The 24,302-nt window shown below is 51.8% G+C and overlaps 1 protein-coding gene across 1 annotated transcript; it reads left to right on the forward strand.

Annotated features, from left to right (window-relative positions):
* PLAT (plasminogen activator, tissue type) lies at positions 1-23,840 on the forward strand. The gene is made up of 14 exons (XM_068970575.1): positions 1-116; positions 12,509-12,603; positions 13,768-13,810; positions 15,353-15,490; positions 15,728-15,838; positions 16,101-16,275; positions 17,098-17,189; positions 18,508-18,688; positions 19,022-19,107; positions 19,556-19,751; positions 19,845-19,981; positions 20,116-20,256; positions 21,337-21,503; positions 23,041-23,840. Exons 2-14 carry the CDS (start codon positions 12,532-12,534, stop codon positions 23,197-23,199), a joined length of 1,698 nt encoding a protein of 565 aa, XP_068826676.1. The 5' UTR covers positions 1-116; positions 12,509-12,531; the 3' UTR covers positions 23,200-23,840.
* The last annotated feature ends 462 nt before the right edge of the window (positions 23,841-24,302 follow it).

Raw genomic sequence — 24,302 nt, forward strand, 5'->3', positions numbered from 1 at the left:
CCCCTGCCTTGAAATTTAAAGGAGGCCGGAGCCCTGCAGGGAGAGCCAGCCACGGTCCTGCAGAGCCTGGCGCCGAAGACAACACCTCTGGAGGAGGGAGAAGGCTCGGGCACACGGTAGGTTGGACTCTGTGCCTCTCTGTCCCTGGCTCCTCTTCTCTCTCTTAAAAGTCTTTCTGAGCCACTGAAGGAATGTCGGCACCAAGGGGGCTGACTCCGTCACTCAGGCCAAAAGTGGGGTTTGCTAGAATCCATGTCTGGAGGGAGGTTTCTTTTTGAATGTGCATCCTACAGGGATGGGCTGAAGCGTTCGCGGGGGCAGCAGCGGTCAGGGCAAGAGAGAGGGCACTAGGGATGTGTCTCCTGAAGCAGAAATCTCTGCTCGCACAGGGGAAAGTGAAAAGGGTGATCCATACCCGCTCTGAGTAGACGGTGGGCCCCACTCATCACTCACGGGCAAGAGACGGGAGACAGGCTGATGGGGTCAGAGCCCAGAGGGTCCCGGGGGCATGAGCCCACGGGGAAACTGAGGCGGGGCTGGGCGGAGAGCGACTTGCCCACAGAGGATTCACCGGGTGGGAAGTGCTGGGTGAGAGGAAGGGGGAAACCGTCAGAGCAAAGCCTCCGGTCTCCCTCCGGGCCGGGTTTTGTCCTCTGGCTTTTTGCCCAGGATGCGAGGGGAGGGCTCTTTGAGGACTTTTCCAATTACAGAGGGAAATAGCACAGAGTCTTCTCTTCCCCAAGCTCTCTACAGGAACTGTATTGGGCATTCTAGGCTTTCACTGTTATTATGTTGATTTTCTTAACCTCCCAGAGAGGGAGGGAGGGAGGGAGGGAAGTACGGCACTCTCAGGTAACTGATGACACGCTCAAGCCCAAAGCCGTGTGGTGGCGGTGACTGATGTGGACGGCAGTGGTGGCCTCCCGCAGCTGGTGCATGACAGAGAAAACATTACGTGTGTGTGCGTGTGCATGTGTGTGCAAGCCCATGAAGAAATTCTGAAATACAGCCGCTAAGTGGAGTTTCCTCAGAAGGGCTTCCTAGCAAGTCTTGCCTGGGGGCAGAAGACGTCCCAGGATCTGGGCACTGACTGCTCCAGGATCAATAGATGACAGTCAGAGGAGCTGCCGGCTAAGTGCTTCCTGTGAGAGCAAAGCCAGACCTGGCGCCAGCAGAGACGGTGCAAATAACTGAAATAGGAAGAGCTCCATCCTACCCATCAACTGATTGCACCTAAAACGTTCTCAGAGACACCAGCCTGCAATCGCCGGCTCTTGTGAGCAAGCGAGAGCTTGCTCTCCGCCCGAATGGTCCAGGCTCTCTGCGGACGCTCGGTTTATTTTATAAACCATTAGATCAGATTCTCCCAGTGAGGCTGCTCTCTGTGGCTTCTGCACTGGCCTGGGACAGTTCCTGCTTCTGGAGGAACAGAAATGGTCCCATGATGAGTTTTCGCTTGTGGGGGCAGGACTCGGGGACCTGGGGACCTAGCGTGTTGGTGAGCAGAGCTGGTGATCAGTAGATTTCAAACGATTGTAAAGAGCAACCCAGCCAGATCCCTGGCGGTGTGACGTGAAGCTGTCATCACCACGAAAGGCTTTTTGTGAGTGAGTGGCCAGGACCACAGGCCATCTGGGAAGTCCCTGCCCAGGTGGGGCCTGTCTCTACTGCACCTCCAGGTCTTCTGGTCCCGCCTGGGGTTTTACAGCAGCGTGAGGGGCCTTGGGCTAGACCGTCGTTTGAGAGGAGCACAGTTGGCTTTAAACATCCAAAGCTTCCAGAGGGAGGGTAGGCTGTCTTGGAGCAGAGGCCGAGGGGACAGGATGGCTCATGGAATGAATAGCAAGCAGGCTTGCTGTGTGTGCTAAGTCACTTCAGTCGTGTCTGGCTCTTTGGAACCCCACTGACTGTAGCCTGCCAGGCTCCCCTGTCCATGGGAGTCTCTAGGCAAGAATACTGGCATGGATTGCCATGCCCTCCTCCAGGGGATCTTCCCCACCCAGGGATTGAACCAGCATCTCTTATGTCTCCTGTGTTGGCAGGTAGGTTCTTTACCGCTAGCGCCACCTGGGAAGCCCAATAGTAGGCTTAGTTCCAGTCAAAACTCAAAATCCATATGCTTCTCTGAATACTGAATATCTGGGGGAGGGAGGAGGGAACATTTGTGTCTTGAGTTGAAGTGTTCAGTTTCAAAGACTCCCGGGGATGTGCAGTCTCAGAATAAAATCTGTATTCCCTATGAGTGACTTTCTGCCTTGTTCTGATAAGACGGTCAGAGTGGACGGTGAATGACCGGAATACTCTGTTCATTCCTTCTTTGGCCTGTTCTCTGTGCACAGAGAAAAACTGTATCCCTAGTTTCAGGTGGTAAAACTCATCCTAGGCAACCAGCTCACAAAACCAAGGGCTGGGTCTCCAGTGGAGCCAGATTAAAAGGTGAGGGGGATCCAGACTCACAGAAAGCTCAAGCTAGGAAGAATCTTCTGAACCATCTGCCCTAGTCCAGCCCTCAAGTCCAGGCACATGGTCTCCTGCTATTCACCTAAGCGTCTACTTACATATTAAGGAGAGCACACTTTCTCAGTCATACTTGTGCATTTTACATTCCACTTTCCCACCTGCGAAAAAGACTTCTATAGAAGGGCATAGAGGGATAGATGAACAGACCTCTTGATCGCCTGAAAGTTGAAACTTAGGACAAAGGGAAAAAGAACTGGGTGCTGGGCCCACAGCAGGCATTTTATAAACAGTTTCGAAGGTACAAGCCAGGCAAGTTCTGGTTTTGATCATGATTCTCCGGAAAATGATACCAGCAGTTCTTCCTGGGGAACTGGTACAACTGGGGGGTCTTTAGCAGCTGCCCACACCATCCATGCCAACAGCCATGATCTGGAGGGTGAGTCTTGGCCACAAGTCCAGCTGAGCTGCACAGGACACTACATGGTGCTCCACAGTGGCTTGGAGAGGTTTGTTTGGGACTTGACCTCTAAGACCTGATTCCACTTGGAGACGCTGAAAGCCTACTTCAGTATCAGACTAAACCCAGATACTGGGAAGCCTTGGCATTGAGATCCTTTTTTGCTTATTGAAAGTAAAAATGAAGTCACTCTTTTGAAATCACAACACAAAAGAATTGTGTCCAACTCTTTTCAACCCCATGGACTGTAGCCTGCTAGGCTCCTCCATCCATGGGATTTTCCAGGCAAGAATACTGGAGTGGGTTGCCATTTCCTTCTCCAGGGGATCTTCTGGACCCAGGGATCAAACCCGGGTCTCCCTCATTGTAGGCAGACGCTTTACTGTCTGAGCCACCAGGGAAGTCTTATTCTGCTTATAACATGGCCATAAATATTGCTTTAACTTCAGTTCAGTTCAGTTCAGTTCAGTTCAGTTGCTTAGTCTTGTCCGACTCTTTGTGACCTCATGAACCATAGCACACCGGGCCTCCCTGTCCATCACCAACTCCCAGAGTCCACCCAAACCCATGTCCATCGAGTCGGTGATGCCATCCAGCCATCTCATCTTCTGTCATCCCCTTCTCCTCCTGCCCTCAATCTTTCCCAGCATCAGGGTCTTTTCAAATGAGTCAGCTGTTCGCATCAGGTGGCCAAAGTATTGGAGTTTCAGCTAGACATTAGGGAATCCAAGGTGACCTTCTCCTCCGAGGTGCCTACATCCTTAGAACTCTTGGGCTTCTCAAGTCACACTTCCTTCTAGGGACGGCCTCCTAGGGGCGCCCTCCTCCAAGGGAGAGCCTGGGGTGTGTGATTCGCACTCCTTTGCACAAGGAAAGGCATTTGTGCTGAAAGTTAAGGGGCTCTGGCTGCTAGCTGCTGTGGGACCCCAAACAATGGTCCCATTTTAGGGTTTTGTCAGTGACACCCCTCCAGAGCTTGGCTCGCTCCCCCTTTGGTTTGATAAACAGACTGCATAGCATCCATTCCAGAAAGCTGACCAACCCCTACCTCGTCAGGAGTGAGCTCCATCCCCTCCTTCACATCCCGGTAGGACCCCTTCTTCCTCTGCCCGCTCACCTCCACCTCCGCACAGCACAGAGCTGGCGGCACTGAGCTAGGGTTGGCTAGCTATTTGTCTGTTCCCTCCCGAGGCTACGAGGTTTTTCTAATTGTATTTATTTATTTTATTTTTGGTGGCGCTGGGTCTTGGTTGCCTCACGTGGGCTTTCTCTAGTTGCAGTGAGCAAGGGCTCCTCCTGGTTGCAGGGCATGGGCTTCTCACTGTGGTGGCTTCTCTTGTTGTGGAGCACGGGCTCCAGGGCATGCAGGCACCAGCAGTTGCAGCTCACAGGCTCCAGAGCACGGGCTCAGTAGTCGTGCCGCAGGGGCTTAGTTGCTCCGGGGCTTGTGGGATCTTAGTTTCCAGACCAGGGATCAAACTTCACGTCCCCTGCGTTGGCAGGTGGATTCTTATCCACTGGGCCGCCAGGGAAGTCCTAGGCTCCGAGATGTTGAGGATGGAGCTTCTGTGTCTTTATACCGCAGATTCGTGCCTGGGGCATTGTTGGTGCTCTTGCTTGGTGGTGCTACAGAGCAAGTCACCGCCTATGAATTCAAGAAGGAGTAGACCAGAGAGCCGGAGCTTCCGGTTCTGGCGGATGGGATAAGAGATCTGATGGATACCAGGAGGACTGCCCCCAAGCCCTCTGGTTAGAGATCTTTGCAGGGGCAGTTCCTTAAAGGTGTGGGGAGAGGGCTTGGTAGGAAGCGAAACCCAGCAACCGACTAGGAATAATCTGAAACAGAAAGCCCACCAGCCTCTGGCCTTTGCTGGCTATTCACAGGTCGTCCTATTTGCAGGAAAGAGGAACTTGCTTTATTTGGCAGCAAGAGCCTAGGCCTGCCACACGAGCTGGGGGGAAAGAGGAGGCTTTGGCTTTATTTTCTGAGAAGCTCTGTTTTCCTCCTTTTTCTTGCCTCACGACTCTGGTTCTTAAACAAACGCATGGTCCGCATCAAACAGCCCTTATCAGCATGGAGGGCCTGACCTTCCAGCTGCCTTGGCCGCGAAGCCCAGCTTCCTCTGAGAGTTCTGAATAGCCCTGGAGTGTGTGGCGTAAATAGGCCTGGGAAAGGCAAACAAAAAAAAAGATTGAAAATAAGATAAAAGACACTACCCTGTGATCCAGGAAGTACAGGCTCCTGTTAATACTGATCCGTGCTTACAGATGAAGGGCAGGAAACTTGGTTTCAGTCATCAAGAATCTGGGTATAGGTCATTGCAAGATGTTCAGATGATCTAGGCAGCGGGATTTGGTATTAACACTTGAACTCGATGGTGACCCCATAGAACTTGGCTTCCTTTCGAGTCCATGTTCCGGGGAGAGGATTTAAACTTTGGCTCTCCTTCTAAGGGCACTCCTAGCAGTAAGTACAGTTAACTGTGCTGTGCACCAGCTGTTCAAAGGGGCTTTACCTGCTTCTCTCCTAATTGCCAGCACTGTCCAGCTGGTGGAAAGGACTGGACCGCTGGAAAACCGGGAACACACACAGCCGGTAAGGGAAGGTTGGAGGGACCACGCTCCTTGCATTCCCATTGCCACCCTTCTCCATCAACACCTCTGAGCACATTCAGAACACGACAGTCCAGCATCAGGACCCAGTAAGAGTCGTGGAAAGAGCGACTGGGAGGTTTTCTATAGAGCTGGTTGTCCTGAGGCCCGACGCCTCCCTTTAGACGTGTCGTGTGAGAGCAGGTTCATTACACTTTTTTTGAAGTCCGATTCTCTCATCCATAAACAAGAGATAATATTGACTTAAATGATTTAGCAGATGCCTGACAAGCTTAGCACTCCAGGACCTGATGAGTAAATGGCATTCATCCAGATGCATTTCTCAAAACTGTGCTATCACGTCACTTTCACGTGAGTCTCATAAAAGGCGGACAGATTCCGAGTAGGGTGATATGATGAACATCTCCGATCGTCTTTTCCTGATTCAAGTGTGTTGAAATCTGGAGGGAAGACTGCAGAATTACTGAGTGATGGCGTATTTCATTACTCGTGGTGATGTTTGCTTTAGGGCGTGGAGGGAACACCAGAAACCGCCTCACTGTAGAACAAGACTGTCTCTTAGATTAACATGCGGTTGCAGGTTTGCTGAGATTCAGACTCAGGGATCGTATCTCCTTGCCCTGACTCACGGGGTGAGCTTTGCCAGCTGCTCTTTGCATTTTCTTCACAAGGATCTAAGTTTCTCTTGCTTTTATCGGAGGAGGAGGCAGGATGGGCTTTTTTCCCCACAGATCCACAACTGCACTCCCTGAGTCCCTCCAGATAAGCAGGGTTACCTGGCAGAGGGTGGAGAAGTTCGGGGACGACAATGCTCAGGATAGATTATTTTGAGTAGGTCAATGTCGTATAAAACTTAGACACAGGTCATGTGCCTATGGGGGCTTCCCAGCTGGCGCTAGTGGTAAAGAATCCACCTGCCAAGGCAAGAAACATGAAACATGGGTTAGATCCCTGAGTCGTGAAGATCCCCTGGAGGAGAGCATGGCAACCCACTCCAGCAATCTTGCCTGAAGAAATCCATGGACAGAGGAGCCTGGTGGGCTACAGTCCATGGGGTCGCAGAGTCAGACACCACTGAAATGGCTTAGCACATATGTAGACATGTACCTGTATTTTAAAGATGCTTTGCAGAGAATTCCATCCTGAGTAATGAAGTGGAGATGTGGGAGTGGGTGGGAGGTGCCAGGAGAGGGCTTTATTCTACTTACCTCATTGGAACTGATCCAGTTAGATAAGAAAGACTCCTCTCTTGTTCCTTAGGTATAAAGAATTCTGTTCAGAAAGAGGGAAAATAAGCTTTAGCACACAGGAAATTACCTTTAAAATTGTTTTTTAATTGGTGTATAGTGGGTTTACAATGTTGTGTTTGTTATAGTTAGAACTATAACGTGGTTATAGTGGTTCAGTTATACATACCTTCGTTCTTTTTCAGATTCTTTTCGCATATAGGTTATTATAGAATATTGAGCAGAGTTCCCTATGCTTTACCGTAGGTCCTTATTAGTTATCTATTTTATGTATAGTAGTGGGTATATGCTAATCCCAAGCTCCCAATTTACACCCCTCCACCTCCCATGTCCCTTTTGGTAAAGAAGTTGGCTTTCAACATCTGCAAGTGCATTTCTATATTATAAATAAGTTCATTTATATAATTAAAACAATTAGATTCCACATATGAGTGATATCATATGATACCAGTCTTTGACTTCACTTAGTATTACAATCTCTGGGGAAGAGCTAAGAATTGCTTCTGTGATGGCAGTTTTGGAAAATGGTCTCTATCCTGAGAACATAAACTCTAAAAAAATGTGTTAGTCTCTCAGTCGTGTCTGACTCTTTGGGAGAAGGAAAGAGCTACTGCCCACCAGGCTCCTCTGTCCGTGGGATTCTCCAGGCAAGAATACTGGAGTAGGTTGCCATTTCCTTCTCTACGGATCTTCCCAACTCAGGGATCGAACCTGGGTCTCCCACATTGCAGGTGGATTCTTTAGCATCTGAGCCAGCAGGGAGGCCCTATAAAAAGGAGGACCCATGTAGGAGGGAGATGGGAAAACAGCCGTTACCCATAGAGCTGACGGCTCTGGCCCTGGGCTCTGACGCTGGCATGGACAAGTGCACTTTTCTGCAGGAGTTCAGCCCCAATTTCCAAAGCCTGCCTCCTCCTCCCGGCTCACCACATCTCTTGTCCTGACTCAGTGATGGGTCTTTGCTGCTTCAGGGAGTTCTGACCATCTCTTTTCTAATCTGCTGGCATCCGTCCGGGGCAGAGTGGTTGGGTGGGGGGAGGGAAGGCGATGTTTGTCTTAAAGCTGTGAGTCATTTCGGAGTATTGGTGTTCTTGGAGACTGACTTTCTCTTACTCAGATTTCCAGAGACAGAGGCTTTGCGAAGTAATAACAAACCAAGGCTCCTCTTTGCCAAAGATTAAGTGAGCAAGCCTTGCACGCTTGCAAAAATTCAATAGCCGTATCAACTGAACTTTATCTTTCCGTTGTAATTTCCATGGTCCTCCAGCTGGCTCAGTGTTTCTGCTTTGTTTTTGCTGCCAAGAGTAGAAGCAGCTTTAACATCCCAGCAAATGTACTGTTTGTGCCCAGAAGCATAGAACTTGATTGGTTGGTCCCAGATCTTTACCGTAGGTCACGTTATGGGATGTGGTTGAGTGTTTACATGAAAGCTCTCATCCCCATGCGTTAAGTGTTCCACAAATCACACAGCACGTGCACACTCAGAACAGCAGAAATCACAAGACAAGCCCTGGAGGAAGCCTTGAGAGTCTAGCCCACTTGGTTTTGCATCCCTGGGAGCAGATTTGATGTCTCAAAACAAAGATGATTTTTGGAAAGGTGGCACATTACTTTTTTTTTTTTTTTGGCCATGGCAAACAGCGTGTGAATCTTAGTTCCCCCACCAGGGATTAAACCCATGCTCCCTGCAGGGGAAGCCCAGAACCTAAACATTGGACCCCCAGGGAAGTGCCAGCAACATTCCTTTTGATACAGTCAAACCATATGCGAAGGAGAGTGTCTACGCTTTTCCCGAGGGCAGGTGGTGGGAATGGGTCATGTGGCGGGCAGTGAGAGACCCTGCGGACAGCCCTCCACTGCACCACCCACCTCCAGGCCCTTCCCCCGACTGTCCTGCTGCGGTTCCCATGGCCTCGCCCCAGCCAGACTCCAGGGCCAATCAATCAGCACTCCCCTTGCCACCACTGCAGAAAGGAGTCCTGCGCTTCTGGCTGGCGAGATCGCTTTCCCAGCCACAAAGGCACCTTTGGCTCCTGGAGACCAGCCCTCCTCCCTGGTGACCAGACCATTGTTCTCCTCCGGAGCAGTCATCACTCACGGCTGTTCAGAGGCCAGAGAACAGAGTCACTTTGTCTCTGCAGCCAAGCAGGGCCCTGCATGTCTTCTACGCAGATGGGGGAGCGGGAGGAGGGGGCACCCTGGAGGCAGTGACTGCAGGCTGGTCCTCCACAAGGATGCCCGTGGGCACAGCCTGCGAATCCAGGCCACGCTTTGCTCCCCACGTGTCCTGATGTTTCTAACCTGCACAGATTCTGTCAACTTGCCGAGCTCTGTGTCTCCAGAGGTCTGTCTGCGGAGCCGTTTGCAAATCTGCAAAAATTGACTTTATGGGCCAAGGTGGGCCTGCCAGGGCTAGGGCCTTGGGACCTTGGAGACCAGCGGTCTTAGAATCATTCCGTACATGCCCGACCCCCCCAGTGATGCTGCTGGTGACTCAGGGATTCTAGTCCCACAAAAGCCAGCCATCCCCATCCTTGTGGTTTTCTTTTTCTTGTCTTTCCTCCCTCCCTCCTTTCCTTCCTTGCTCTTTTTTTTTTTTTTTTTTTTGATGTGGACCATTTTTAAGGTCTTTACTGAATTGGTCACAATATGCTTTGGCTTTTTGGCTATGAGGCATGTGGGATCTTAGTTCCCCGACCAGGGATCGAACTCGTACCTCTGGGATTGTAAGGCAAAATCTTAACCACTGGATCCCCAGGGAAGTCCTTTCTTTTCTCTTTTAGTTCTTTGATTCTGGGAAACTATTAAATACAGTGAAAGAAAAGGAACACACCAAAAAGTTGACAAGTTTTGGATTTACAAAATGAGCCTACAAGAGGTTTCTTATGCTTTATTTCTCAAATCTCCCCTCCTACCAGTCTCACATGGGCACTGGGCGCCTCTCCCTTTGGTGGGAACTTGTGGTCTAGGGTTGAGGTCCACAACTCCCCAGGGTCCTGAGTGGTTCCTGAATTTCTGGGGTCACTCGCTCTTTGTCCAGACGCTGCGCCGACCTCTGCCTCTCCCTCCCCACAAAGGCAACACCAGGACTTGCTTTGCCGCCTTGTCTCGCTCCCTTGTCTCTGGAAGGCGCTGACTGCAGGCAGGATGACTCATTTCTTTGTCATCCTCTTGCCCTACTCGACCGTCCAGCTGCTCCCATCGCTTCTGTGCAGCAAGGATGGAACGTCACATGGTTTGCGTGAGGCTCTTTGGCACTGGGTCAGCTCCAGGCCTCGCAAGGCCAGAAGAAGCAGAGGAAGATAAGGACTGACAGAAGAGAGACAGGCTCCGACTGTCCCAGAGCAGAAGACAAAAATACGCCCCTTCTGCCTAGTCTTCAGTTGCAACAAGGTCTGAGGTGCTCCAGCTGTTGGATCATTTTACCCTCAGCCCTAAGTGCATCCCTCCCCCTATCAGCCCCCTCCCCTGCCCCAGGGGGCCCCCTCCCCCCATCTGTCCAATGAATGCAAAGGTCTTAATGCTCCACTTGTCACTTTGCAACTTTCCAGCATCCAGACTTCTGCTCCATGTAGGGCCCATTCATATGCCCCTTGAATGTGCTCCATTCAAGGAGGACCTTGAATTCTTGAAATGGCACAGTCACTTGATGACGGGCATCCAGAGAAAAGACAAGCCCCCCGTCTGAGGGGAACGAACTTGCTGGAAGGCCTGGCTGATTGTCAGACAGGAGGAAGAGAAGCCAGGTTCCCCAGTCGCAGGCTGGTTCATTGGTTCGTTCAGAATTTCTGCCAAGAGCCCTGGGCAGGCAGACCTCTCCCCATCCCAAGGCTTGGCTGAGATAATAAAGCTGGGACACCTACAAATATGTGAAACATGATTAACAGCAGGAAGAGAGAGGGGGAATGTGTTTATGAAGAGCTATTTTTAAAGATTCAAAGTACCGGGATAATTGGGGAAATTTTGAGAAAGGGGAAATTGGAGGACTGCTGAGCACCAAATTCAGGGGTGATGTCCTGTGATCTGAAGACTCCCCACTCTGGGTCCTGTTCAGATGCCCTCGACCCCTAGGTCTTCCTTCTGAAGCTGCCTGGAACCAGCACATGCCAGCAGGCTTCATGCTCTGGGTGAGAAAAAGTCCCACCCCACCCCCCAGCCCCTGCAGAACACCCTGCCCTGCCTGGGAAGGGCCTCCCCTGGGGGCAGGCCAAACTGGAACTAAGACCCAGATCCTGGCTTCTTTCTATTTCTTTCGTGGAGCGGGAGGGGTGTGCTGGTTGGCAAGATGCCCTCTGAGCCCGAGGAATCTTCCCGGATGGTCCCATCCCCCTCCTCCTCCCACAGCTCCGTGCGTGCCTTGCCTGTCACCAGGGGCCCCAGAAGGTCACTGGGGCACAGATCGGCTCCCACCAGCCTCCTGCTCCTTGTTTTCTCATCCTTGCTCTGAAGGGGGCTTGTGGCCATGTGAGAGGACAGCCTCTCTAACAGCAAAGGAGCCCAAGCCAGCGCCGCGGTCAAAGTCCTGGGCGCCCCGAACCAAGCGGGCCCTTCGGATGCTTGGGATGAAGGGGGTGGGAGGGATGGGAGCAGAGTTGTTGTGACTGAGGGGAAATGAGTCAAGGGAAGAAAAAGAGCCCTGGTTTAATCCTTGCCGACAAGGGAGCGAGTGAGGCTGCCAGACCACAAAATAATACCCCAACCGACTAACCCACTGTGAGCAGCTGAGGGCTGGAGCCCTAGCTAGGACCAGGCACACGGAACCAGAGACGTGGGGCCAGGAGGATTTGAGTCCAAACACCCAAACCAGATGCTGACCCTCCGCTCTGCAAAACTGCACTTCACACGGCCTGAATATTAAAGAAGGCCGGCTTCCCGACGGAGCACAGCGGTGGTGGTGGAGGAGACTTCCCTTGGTTGGACAAGAAGATGTGAAGTCCTCCGGGACTGGGCTCAGGCCATCTGAGGAGAGCTGGCTCTGAGATGTGCCAGCCCAGATCTCCTATGATTTCCTCTAAAACAGTCAGACAGCGGGCATTGCTGTGGGCCCATCTAGTCAACCCCACGGCAGGCACTTCCTTCAAGGGAAACTGGGCTCCAGCCAGTGCTAGAGGTGGTGTCAGCCTTCAGCCCACAGAGATGTCTGAACAAAGCCATCTTCCGGCAGCCTGTGTCCATCGCTGCATGCATGGATAAGCAAGATGGTCCATTTACTCAGGGGAATATTATCCAGCCTTAAAAACGAAGGAAAGTCTGACCCACGTTACAGCAGGGATGGACCTGTGATCATCACGCCCAGTGAAATGTCAGACACAAAAGGACAAATATAGTATAAGTCCACTTACATGAGGCGCCTGGAGTCGTCGGACTCATGGAAAGGGTAGCTAGGATGGCAGTTGCCAGGGGAGCAGGGATTGAGGGTTTTCGGGGTACAGAGCTGCAGTCTGGGAAGATGAACGTTTGGAGTCGGATGGCGGTGACGGTTGCCATCACAACAATGTGAGTGAACTTCATGCCGCTGAACTTACACTCAGAAGCGGTTCAAATGGAAAATATCTGTGTTCTGTGTATTTAACCACAGATATACATATGAGAACAAAAACACCATCTCCCAGACGCTGGCCGTGGCCTCTCCTGCCCTGGGAGCCAATGCTGGGAGGACTGACTGGCTTCTGAACTCTGCTGCCCGCTTGGACCTCTCACATCTCACGCTTATTTCCCCCTCCTCTTCCAGAATTGGAGGGCCGCTCGGAGGAAATGACGAATGCAATGAAGACACAGTTCCTGTGCCTGCTGCTCTGTGGAGCCGTCTTCACGTGGCCCAGCCAGGTAGGTGTGCACTCGTGTCTGTGCTGGGACACACCGGGACACACTCCCCTCGGTGGACGAGGCTTGAGATCCAGGCTTCCGGCGGGAACCCTGTGCATCATTCTGACTTGAGTAAGCTCCGCCGTTCAGTGGCTTCTTTGGAGCTGTTTTTAAAGGATTTGTTTGAGTGAATCCATGAAGTGGTTTTTTTTATGAGTTTTTCCGGCTGTGCTGGGTCTTTGTTGCTGCACTGGGGCTTTCTCTAGTTCTGGAGAGAGGAGGCTGCTCTTGTTGCGGTGCACGGGCTTCTCACGGCGATGGTGTCTCTTGTTGTGGAGCGTGGGCTCTAGGTGCACTGGCTTCAGTAGGTGCAACACAGACGCTCGTAAGTTGTGGGTCTCGGGCCCTAGGGCGTGCAGCCTTCAGGACCTGTGGCTCCCGGGCTCTAGAGCACGGGCTCAGTAGCAACAGTGCATGTGCTTGGCTGCCCCGCGGAACGAGGAATCTTCCCAGACCAGGGATCGAACCTGCATTGGCAGGATTCTTATCCACTGCACCACTGGGGAAGTCAGAATCTGTGAAGTTTTTCTAAAAGCGCAGGCTCTGTGAGCAAGCTGCCCGTGTATTGCTTACCATCTAGTTAGGATGTGCTCTCCGAAGATCCCCAGCAGCTAAGAGCATCATTCAGGCCAAGCCCGTGATTCAGGCCAAGTGAGCAATGGATTTTAGAGCAGGATTTTAGATTTTAGATTTTAGAGCAGAATTTCACAGCAGGATTTTAGAGACGGGAGAGTGTGGATGGTTACACGGAGGAGATGGGATAAAGGCACACACCCGCACTAACCCACAGGTGGCTATTTTCATCTACAACTAATTCAAATGAAATGAAACCTAAATTCACTTCAGTTACATGACATATGAGTGCTCAGTTGTCACGTGTGACCAGCGGCTGCCGTGTCACAAGGCAGGGGTATTAAACCTTTCACCACTGAGAAAGTCCTGGACAGGACTAGGCTAGGAAGGGAAGAAGGATCAGAGGGGAAGACAGGTGTGCACACTGCACCTGGGCCAGGTACCTGAGAGGGATGCTCTGGACAGGTGGGTTGGGGGCCGTCTTCTGGTTTGACCACCTTTATTCTTCAGACACGTGCATGTGCTGACTCTCTGCCCCTGCTTTCTTTGCAGGAAACCTACAGACGACTCAGGAGAGGCGCCAGATCGTACAGAGGTGAGATGTCGCTGGGATGGAGGGCGGTCCACAGAGGCAGGGTCAGAGTCAGGGTGCCTGAGGCTCCAGCGGGGATTTTCTTCCACGTGACCTGCTTACTCAAGCTCCATGAAAGTCAGAGTCTGCAGAGATGCCTGTGTCCTCTCTTATCACTCATACAGGAACAGGTGTGCTGGCAAGGTGTCAGGATGTCAGAGAGTCACACAATGCTGGGAGCCCAGTGGCCCAAAGACCAGTTACACAGACGAGAATGGAGCCCAGAAAGCCTGAGTGACCTGCCCAGGGTCACACAGCCACCAGGCCGCAGGGTCCTCCAGGACCTTTCCTTGGGCTGTGATCCCCTTCCCCCTGGACTCCACGCAGCATCTCTGTGCCTCCGTTGCTTCGGTTGGTAATTCAGAGACGACCAACCTGGGTTTCTTTATTTCATGGCAGTGCTCTGGGAAGACCTTCTCTGTAAGGCCGTGTCTTGATTTGAGACTAAAAACGCACGCACCATTTCCACTAGGATCCCAAGAATAAAAGATGCTTAGGCCCGAGTGTCTTGAACCTGATACGAAGAACTGCAGGTCCCAAATCCCCTCTCCCCACTCAGGACCTACTTCCTTTGGGTCTGGAAGGCTCTGTAACACCCGTTTATGGTGGAAGCTTCCCCAGAGTGAGTCAAGGCTTAACTCTCACTGCCTTTGCCGTCAGACAGCTCGGCCTTTCCTGCCTGCGTATCTTGGCGCCTGCATATCTTACCACTGAAAGAACAGCAGTACCACTGACCCATGAGTCCATGTCACTTCTTCAATCCACTAAAAGTTATAGATTTTTTGAGCTGGCATTCTGATTTGCAAACAGAGAGAGAAAAAGGGAACACCTATTAATGGGACTCTTTCAACTATTTTCATTATACCAGAAATACTAACGGAAGTAACACATTTTCTGCATAGACTAAAATGTCACTTTTCTTTGTTTGGGGCCAGAATTGCATCATCTCAGTAATGATAATACTCGTGTGAATCAAACGTTCTTGTAGGCAATTGCATACACGTGCCTCTTTTTTGATGAATTAAAATGAAAAATTAGAGTATCACTTAATAAATGTGTCTTGATAAATAAATTCTTTCAAAATAAGGTCCCATCAGAGGAAAAACAAGAGGTCTTTCTGAATGGTTTTTCCCAAGTGGGTTTCACGCTTCAGTGAAACTAACATAAGGAGGCAGTAGAAATACACCATTATATTTTATTACTTATTTCAAGAAAACAACTGATCTCATGGGAAATTAAATGTAAAGTCATATGGAAAATTTTCACATAGTCATATGGAAAATAATATTGGCACATCCCCCTAATAAGCTGGATTTGAAATTTTTTTTTTTTCATTTTAAATGAAAGGGGTCTTTGGTGACAAAATATGGGATGTTTGTTGTCTTCTGCTGAGAGCAAGGAAGGAATAAAGGATGGATTTTCCTGAGAGTGAGCAGGACGGAAGAGGGGAGGCGTCAGTGTGGGGTGAGTGGGGCCCTAAAGAGGCCGGCCTGTCTGTTGTTACAGTGACCTGCAGAGATGGAAAAACGCAGATGACGTATCTCCAACACGAGTCCTGGCTGCGACCCCTGCTCAGGGGCAACCAAGTGGAGCACTGCAGGTGCGACGGCGGCCGGGCCCAGTGCCACTCGGTGCCCGTCAGAAGTGAGTGTCCACGGTCCCCAGCCTGCCCAACCCTCTAACAGGGCCTCAGTTTGCTCATCTGTAATATGGGAGAACAGTCATATAGACTGTGGGGTCAGCTGTGAGGAGTCAATGAGTTTGATTTTGGGAAAGTGTTCAGAATTGCGCCTACGGGGAGGGTGCCCTCTTCAACTTTGACCCACGTATTCTTGGGGTGCCTGGAAAGTAATTTGGGGTCCCCTTGCTTTTACTTGGCAGGTTGCAGTGAACCTTGGTGTTTTAATGGGGGGACGTGTCAGCAGGCCCTCTATTCTTCAGACTTCGTCTGCCAGTGCCCGGAAGGGTTCATGGGGAAGCTCTGTGAAATAGGTGAGTGGCGGGCGGGTGTCTATGAGATGAGGACCTACCAGGGGAAATCCCACCTGCGAAACGATCTAGAAAGAAGAGCAAAGTGTGGTGTGATGAGGGATGGGATCACCTGAGGGTGGTCAGAGCCCTGGAATCGAGTCTGGAGCCTGGCGCTGCCTCTGCAGGGATGACAGAGGCATCACTGAGCGCCCCCACCCCCCGCTCCCCGCGGAAACTAAATGAAAAAGGAGGGACTCACATGGGGTGTCCCGCTTCCCATCAGACACTACCGCCACGTGCTATAAGGACCAGGGTGTCGCCTACAGAGGCACGTGGAGCACGGCAGAGAGCGGGGCTGAGTGCGCCAACTGGAACAGCAGTGGCCTGGCCATGAAGCCGTACAGTGGGCGCAGGCCCAACGCCGTCAGGCTCGGCCTTGGGAACCACAACTACTGCAGGTGAGACAGCCGCCTCCCCCCCAGGAGGGTTTCCTCTGGTGAGAAGCTGGGGCAGTCACGCAAAGACCTGTGCCAGGGTTTCCAGAGGAGCGGAACCCACAGGAGGCATACAGACACACAGTTGCTAAGTCGTGTCCGACTCTTGCGACCCCTTGGACTGTAGCCCACCAGGCTCCTCTCTGTCCATGGGATTCTCCAGGGAAGAATATTGGAGTGGGCTGCCATTTCCTCTCCAGAAAGATATATCTTATATATAGATATAGATACATATATACCTATATATGAGATAAAAATATTTCTATCTACATAAAGAGATTCATTTTAAGGAATTGGCTCTCATGACGGTGGGGCTGGCAGGGTTGGAATCCATAGGCAGCCCCCTCCCCAAGCTGGAAACTCAGACCCAACTTGACACTGCAATGTGAGACAGAATTTCTCAGCTTTTGCTCTTAATATGCCTTCAGCTGATTGGATGAAGTCAGCTGACCATATACATGAACCACGTCGACACATCCCTTCCCAGCACCACCAAGGCTGGCGTTTGATCGAATGACTGGGCGCAATAGCCCAGCCAAGTTAACACATAAAGCTCATCATCACGGTCCACCCCTTGTCAACGTGGCAGCCACATGCTTCTCTGTAAACCATGTTTAATCTCCCCATAAAGGCGATTACAAGGTCATACCTCCACCCAACACGATCCGACTCTCCTATGTACAACAAACATAAATAACTCTCTCCCCAGAAGAAGGTGAAAAGTCCTTGGCCTGGGAAACAGGCTTAACTGTTCCCTTCCCCTGGCCTTCCCGGCTGACTTTTCAGAAACCCGGACCAAGACTCAAAGCCCTGGTGCTACGTCTTCAAGGCAGGGAAATACGTCTCTGAGTTCTGCAGCACTCCAGCCTGCACTAAGGGTAAGTGCAGCTTCCCCAGGGCCCCCGTGGCCTCACGGAGTCCCAGGGGGGCGGGGTGGGGAAGGGGGATTTAGGGAGACCTGGAAGACAAGGCTGATGGTCCTTCTGCAGATGAGGAGACAAAGGAGTGAACTGGTCAGTCACTCTGGCATCAGAGGAAGGAAGTCAAGAGGCTTAGGTCCTCATCAGGCTTGGCCTCTAACTAGCTGTTTGACCTGGAGCCACTCTCTGCACCCTGCTGACCCTCAGTTTCCTCATGGACAGAGAAGATGGGGCTCTACCGGTGGTTTCCAGTCCTTTTGAGAATGCGTGCAAGTTCTCTCTTTTTTGATTAATTGGCCTGTTTCTCAAGATCTCTCTCTGTCTCTGAAGACTTTTAATGTGAGAAAATTTCCCAGATTTAAAAAGTACTCAGCTACGAAAAGGCACCATGAGTTCAGTGGTGCTTTCCCAAATAATGATGCTATTTAATCATAATAGTGTAAAAATATGTTTCAAAGTTCTAAATATATATGTATACAAATGCACATTCAGGCTACAAGTGATGCTGATAGACTTATGAATTTGAGAGCTCTTGAGAGTAACTCCAATCCTGGAGAAGGGAAGAGCTACCCACTCCAGTATTCTTGCCTGGAGAATCCCTGTGGACAGAGGAGCCTGGTGGGCTACAGTCTATGGGGTCGCACAGAGTCGGACACGACTGAGTGACTAAGCAGGAGCACTGCACAGTGTAACTCTAAAGCCTCCTGCCCACCCCCTGGATCTGGTGTAAACTGGGATTCACCGGTACTGATGATCTCAAAGGCCCCTTCTCATTAGGTTACCGGTGCACGCTAGTGTACTGTGTCAGTTTCAAATGGGGAGAAAAGAGGGTGAAGTGGGGGCAAATATGCAGCATTTGAAGGTTCATACTCTTGCTTCCCTCCCAAGTCCAATAAATCCTTCAAGGCCCTGGCAGACAAAATCTGAGAAAACTGGGCCCCCCACAGAAGACCCCAAGTTGACAGCAGCCTGTCAAGTAGAAACAAGGAAACCCCTAACAGCCTTCCAAGCAGCTCTAATCAATCCCCACTAGCTGAACTGGGCAGCCTTTCCTGAACCTGAAGATTCCTCAGGGTCTCCCTTAACACAGCCCAGTGATGGGGGGGCTGGCACCAGATGGAACCGCTGACCACCCTGAGCGAAAGCATTTGAAGGAGAGTAAAGGGCGAGGTGGGCGGGCTGCCTGCAGCCCCAGGCTTCAGGCCCTGCTGCAAACCCCACTCGCTGCTCGGGCACTTCAAAGGCTGTGTTTCAGTTTGGATTTCCTGCGTTCCAGTTGCAGAAGAAGATGGGGACTGCTACACTGGAAACGGGCTGGCATACCGCGGCACCCGCAGCCGCACCAAGTCTGGGGCCTCCTGCCTCCCGTGGAATTCCGTGTTCCTAACGAGCAAGATTTACACCGCCTGGAAGAGCAACGCGCGGGCCCTGGGCCTGGGGAAGCACAACCACTGCAGGTGCGCCGTCCGGACCCCGGGGGCGTGTCCGCGTGGAGGGCGGGGCGGGGCCATGAGAAAGTCACGTGGGTGGGAGGGACCCATATCCCAAGAGGGGCTGCCCTCACCTGCTCCATCCTCCCGAGGCACATCTGGGAGCACATCCCAGCACAAGTGGGAGATGAGAACAAAATGCAGAAGATAGGAATGATTTCCTAGGTGGTGGTGGGATCTATGGCAGAGCCCAGCCCAGGACTCAGGGTCGTCCCCCTCGCTCCCTGCCCCCAAGTTGGGCCGCCTTCCCCTCTTCTCTGGCTTGTGATGTGATTAAAAACCGTCCCTCCTCACGCCCAGGAATCCCGATGGGGACGCCCAGCCTTGGTGCCACGTGTGGAAGGACCGTCAGCCTACCTGGGAGTACTGTGATGTGCCCCAGTGCGGTAAGGCCGGCTCCCCTCAGCCAGCATTATTCTTGCCCGTGTCCTCGGCCACCTCCCACATCTGGGAAGCTGTCTGGTTCAGGCTACGCAGCGGCCAGCTTTTCAGGAAGGCCGGACCTGGGTGGGGAGGGGCTTGCCCGGCTGGAGCCGTGGTGGATGGCGATGCTGTTGGACAGGTGGTGGGAGGGGCAAGAGAGAAGGAAAGGATGCAGCCATTTCTCCTGGATGGCGTCAGGCTCCAGGCTGCTCTCTGGAGATGCCTTGTTAGTAGTGATGGCGGCCAGGATGCGAGGAGGAGGGAAGCAGAGGCTCCGTCCCTCTGTACAGACGCTGCAGAAGCACAGCCGTGGGTGGAAACCCGGGTTCCCAGACGAGACACTGGGCTGGGGCTCGGGGACCTCGCCCAGGCCCGCAGGTCTGAGACCGCGCTCTGTCCTCCCCTCTGCAGTCACCTGTGGCCTGAGACAGTACAAGCGGCCCCAGTTCCGCATCAAAGGAGGCCTCTTCGCTGACATCACCTCCCACCCCTGGCAGGCCGCCATCTTCGTCAAGAACAGGCGGTCCCCGGGACAGCGGTTTCTGTGTGGGGGGATCCTGATCAGCTCCTGCTGGGTGCTGTCAGCCGCCCACTGCTTCCAGGAGAGGTAGGGACGTGCACCCAGCCGGCTTGCCTTCCCGCTAAGGCCTCGGACCAGGCCCGATACAGAAGAGCATCCTCACGCCCGTTTCTCCATCAGGTACCCGCCTCACCATCTCAAGGTGGTCCTGGGCAGGACGTACCGGCTGGTCCCTGGAGAGGAGGAGCAGATGTTTGAAGTAGAGAAATACATCGTCCACAAGGAATTTGATGATGACACTTACGACAATGACATCGGTAAGATGTCCGGCTCTCCCTAGCTCCAGTTAGACCCCACAGCCCCACCCTGCCCTCCTCGTCCTCCCAGGCCCCAGGCCCCTCCTTCCTCTCCCTGGAAATCCCCACTCTTTTCCTCAATCCCCCTCTCCTAGCGCTGCTGCACCTGAAATCGGACTCGCTGACCTGCGCCCAGGAGAGCGGGTCGGTTCGCACCATCTGCCTCCCAGATGCCAGCCTGCAGCTGCCCGACTGGACGGAGTGCGAGCTGTCCGGCTATGGGAAACACGAGGCCTGTGAGTGGGAGGAAGTCGCCGTGCCATCCTGTCTGTCTGGGGGCAGTGTGGGGGGCGGGTGCTGACCAGAGAGAGGAAAGAGCAGTCCTGAGTGTGTCCAGTCCAGCCCCAGGGCAGGCTCGGCCGCTATGATAGTCTGGGCAAGTTCCTGCTAAGTGAAGCCCCACCATCCACCTTCCCAGCTGATGGCCCGGTCAGTCAAGAGAGAGGTCTGAGTGGCAGGAGAGCTTTAAGGGCTGAGGATTTCAAGGATGTTTTGATAAGATAAGGAGTGAGCTTAGTTAAGGGTGCGGTTCCTAGACTCTGCCTGCCACCCAGTAGCCCTCACCCTGCACCTGGTGAGCCCTGTGATCCAGGCATGCATTTTTCATTTCATGTTGCTCCAAGCCTCAGTTTCCTCATTGGTAAGAAATGAATAGATTGTATGAGGCTTAAATGAGATATTAGATTAAAGCAGTGGTTGTCAGCTAGGGTGCTCTTGCCCGCTAGGCAACATGTGGCAATGTCAGTTATTGTGACGACTCAGGATGGAGGTTTATACCCACATTTAGTGAGTAGAAGCCAGTGGAGCTTCCTAGTGGCTCAGGTTGTAAAGAATCTGCCTGCATTGCAGAAGACCCTGGTTTGATCCCTGGGTCGGGAAGATCCCCTGGAGAAGGGCATGGCAGCCCACTCCAGTATTCTTGCCTGGAGAATCCCATGGACAGAGGAGCATGGTGGCTATAGTCCATGGGGTCGCAAAGAGTCAGACATGACTGAGGGGTTAAGCACGCACGCACACAAAAGCCAGGGATGCTGGCAGACATCTTCAATACACAGTGCAGCCCCCTGCAAAAACAGTTATCTGGCCCCAAATGTCATTCGTGCTGCTCTTGAGAAACCCTGGATGAAACCCTATGAAAATTCCCATTTCTGTAGGTCAAAAGGGTTAATATATTGGCAATTTCATAGGATTCGACTTAATACACGTTAAAGATTAATCATTGTTAGCTATCATCACAAAGTTCAGCTTTCTCCTTCCAAAAGGTTTCTAAATAACTTTCCCTAAAGCCACAAGCTGTCTTCCCTGCTCTCTTTCAGCTTCTCCTTTCTTTTCCGAGCGGCTGAAGGAGGCTCACGTCAGGTTGTACCCATCTAGCCGCTGCACTTCCCGGCACTTGTTTAACAGGACCGTCACCAACAACATGCTGTGTGCCGGAGACACACGGAGCGGCGGGGACCACACAAACCTGCACGATGCCTGCCAGGTGAGCGCGGGCAGCTCTCCTCCCTGAGCCTCCCCCATCCAAGGGCGAAAGTGTTCCTCAGCCAACTGGTTCTTAACCAAGAAAAAAAAAGTTACCGCCAGAAAGCAGTGATTCATCTGGGGCAGGGGATGGGATCTAGATGAGAGCCTCAGAGAACAAAGCAACTGGAGCCAAGGTCAAAGTCACCCAAACTGAAGACATCTAAACGGCAGTAAATTTCCCCAGTGTCTGCACCGGAACCCCCGCCTGGTACAGGATTTCCTGTAAGCCCAGGCAATTAAACAACTATCAAAGTGATGGATAAAGCCACACAAGTTAAGACAGCTTTGGTTTCTGTGGGTGCTGGGGAATCGGGGTCTCTTGGGTAGCGTGGGAGGAACGGCAGCTTCCTGGAAATAGGAGAGAGATGATCTGTGAGAAAGAAATTTTAGGAACTTGCATTCAGCCCTCTGATGAGGCTTCCCCCTGGTAACCATTACAGGGTCTCTGGGTTGGCATCCCCATCAGAGCTGGTACGTACTTCTATTTCATGATAACTCTGAGTGTAAGACATAGACTAGTGTAAGGTAGGACCTAATGGAGCAAAGGAACCCTCAATTCGGGGCTGTTTTCACGTCCGTTGTGCTCCGGGCTCTCACTGAGGCTGGGGGACGCGGGCGTGGCTGGAGGCAGTGCGGCTGGGCACTCCCACTGAGGACCATGTTCTGATGCTGGGATCACACCCACATCTCCCCCTCTGGCCTCCGTGACAGCCTTTGGTCTCTTTTTGAAAGGTTTTCTCAGACACCTCCACCACCTAGCTCGACGGTCATAAAAGGTTGTGTGCAAAGTGAAACCATTATCTATCAGCTAACGCCAAGTTAAAAACAAGTCATTTCAATTCAATAAGACAATAACAGCTAACAATTGCCAAGAGTTCTACTAAATGCCCTACATTGTTCTCAGGAGCTTTTCAAGCTTTTCCAGTTAATTCCCATAACCTCATAAGGGAAGTACTATGATTTCTGTTTTAGATTATTATTATTTAGTATCATTCAGGTAAGAATACTGAAGCCCAGTTGCCTAGGGCCGCACAGCTAGTGGCGGCTTTACCACCCGGTGGGGACCAGGTATGGCTAATGGTAAAGAATTTGCCTGCCACTGCAGCAGACACAAGAGACCTGGGCTCGATCCCTGGGTTGGGAAGGCCCCCTGGAGAAAGAAATGGTAACCCACTCCAGTATTCTTGCCTGGAAAAAGCCCATGGACAGAGGAGCCTGGCAGGCTGCAGTCCGTGGGATTGCAGAGAGTCGGACTCAACTGAGCACTTGTCAGCAATGTTGTCCACTTTAAGACAAAACTACAGCCTAATCCTCTAATGGTCCAAGACTGGGGAGGAAAAATTTCCCTCCCTGAAACTGAGCACGTTGAAGGATACACATCAGTGCCACATATTAGCGGTATGTAGAATACATATCAGCGCTACAAACATTCACCCTAACATGCCCCCAAAAAGTCTGCATTTTTGCACACAGCTGACCTCTTCTCCCTTCTGCAGGGTGACTCGGGTGGCCCCCTGGTGTGTATGAAGGACAACCACATGACCTTGGTCGGCATCATCAGCTGGGGCCTGGGCTGCGGGCAGAAGGACATCCCGGGCGTGTACACCAAGGTGACTAACTACCTGGACTGGATTCGAGACAACATGCGACCGTGATCAGGGATACCCTGTTTCCCTACATCACACAGACCCCGCTTCTCCCACCTCTGAAGACTCACTGCGGCAGGGGCTTCTTCACACAGCGGAAGGTGGGGGGACGATGTAGTTTCACAGGTACTTTTCCATTCTGGAAGTTTTCAGGGCTTAAGGGCTGAACTGTACTGTCAGACAAGAAGATGGACAAACGCCAGTCCCTCATGGAAAACCACTCCCCAGGGCGGAAGCCCGCTTCCTCCTCTATGCACACGAGCATCTTTGGAAAGGGGACCACAAAGATGAAAGCATGTCTCAGTAGGCAAAGATAACTCGAGCCTTCAGGAAAGAAGGGTTAGACGTATTCTACTAGAAATAGAATGTCTATTTATAGTCCCAAGGAAGCCCAGCAGGAACCTCCTACCAAGGGATGGGCTGGCTGGCCAGATCACGTTCCTCGACTCCAGCCCTTAAGTGTTGGGCTTTCCTTTTTGCAGCTCTTGGAGGGAATCCTGTTGTGTACAGTGTAATTCTTTTTCTTTATAGGTTTCATGATAGAACCAGGAGACACGTATCATTTTAATAACTGATAAACTAGGCTCTCTCATATTTATATCAGTTCATTTTTGTTTCTACTCTGTTGCCACTACCTGTATGATACCGTGCTGGAATAATAAATTCTGATATATTTTTCACATATTTTCCCCAATCAGAGTGGACTCTTTCTGTTACACGCAGTACCTTCACAGCTTTTATTCCTTACTCGCGTCCACATTCTTTCAATCATTGGGAATATTTCCTTTCACTGGCTTCCTAGGTGGTGCTAGTGGTAAAGAACCCACCTGCCAATGCAGGAGACACGAGAGGAGAGTTTGATCTCTTTGTCGGGAAGATCCCTTGGAGTAGGAAAGGGCAATCCACTCCAGTCTTCTTGCCTAGAAAATCCCATGGACAGAGGAGCCTGGCAGGCTACAGTCAGTAAGGTCACAAAGAGTCGGACACGACTGAAGTGACTTAGCACGCGCACACACACACACACATTCAAATAGATGCTGTAAAAGGTAAAAGGAAAGAAAGAAACTCTTGGTTTGACAGGGGAATGGGGATTCAGAGAAATAACAAGGCAG

Source organism: Capricornis sumatraensis, chromosome 4, assembly GCF_032405125.1.
Source record: "Capricornis sumatraensis isolate serow.1 chromosome 4, serow.2, whole genome shotgun sequence".
Taxonomy (NCBI): domain Eukaryota; kingdom Metazoa; phylum Chordata; class Mammalia; order Artiodactyla; family Bovidae; genus Capricornis; species Capricornis sumatraensis.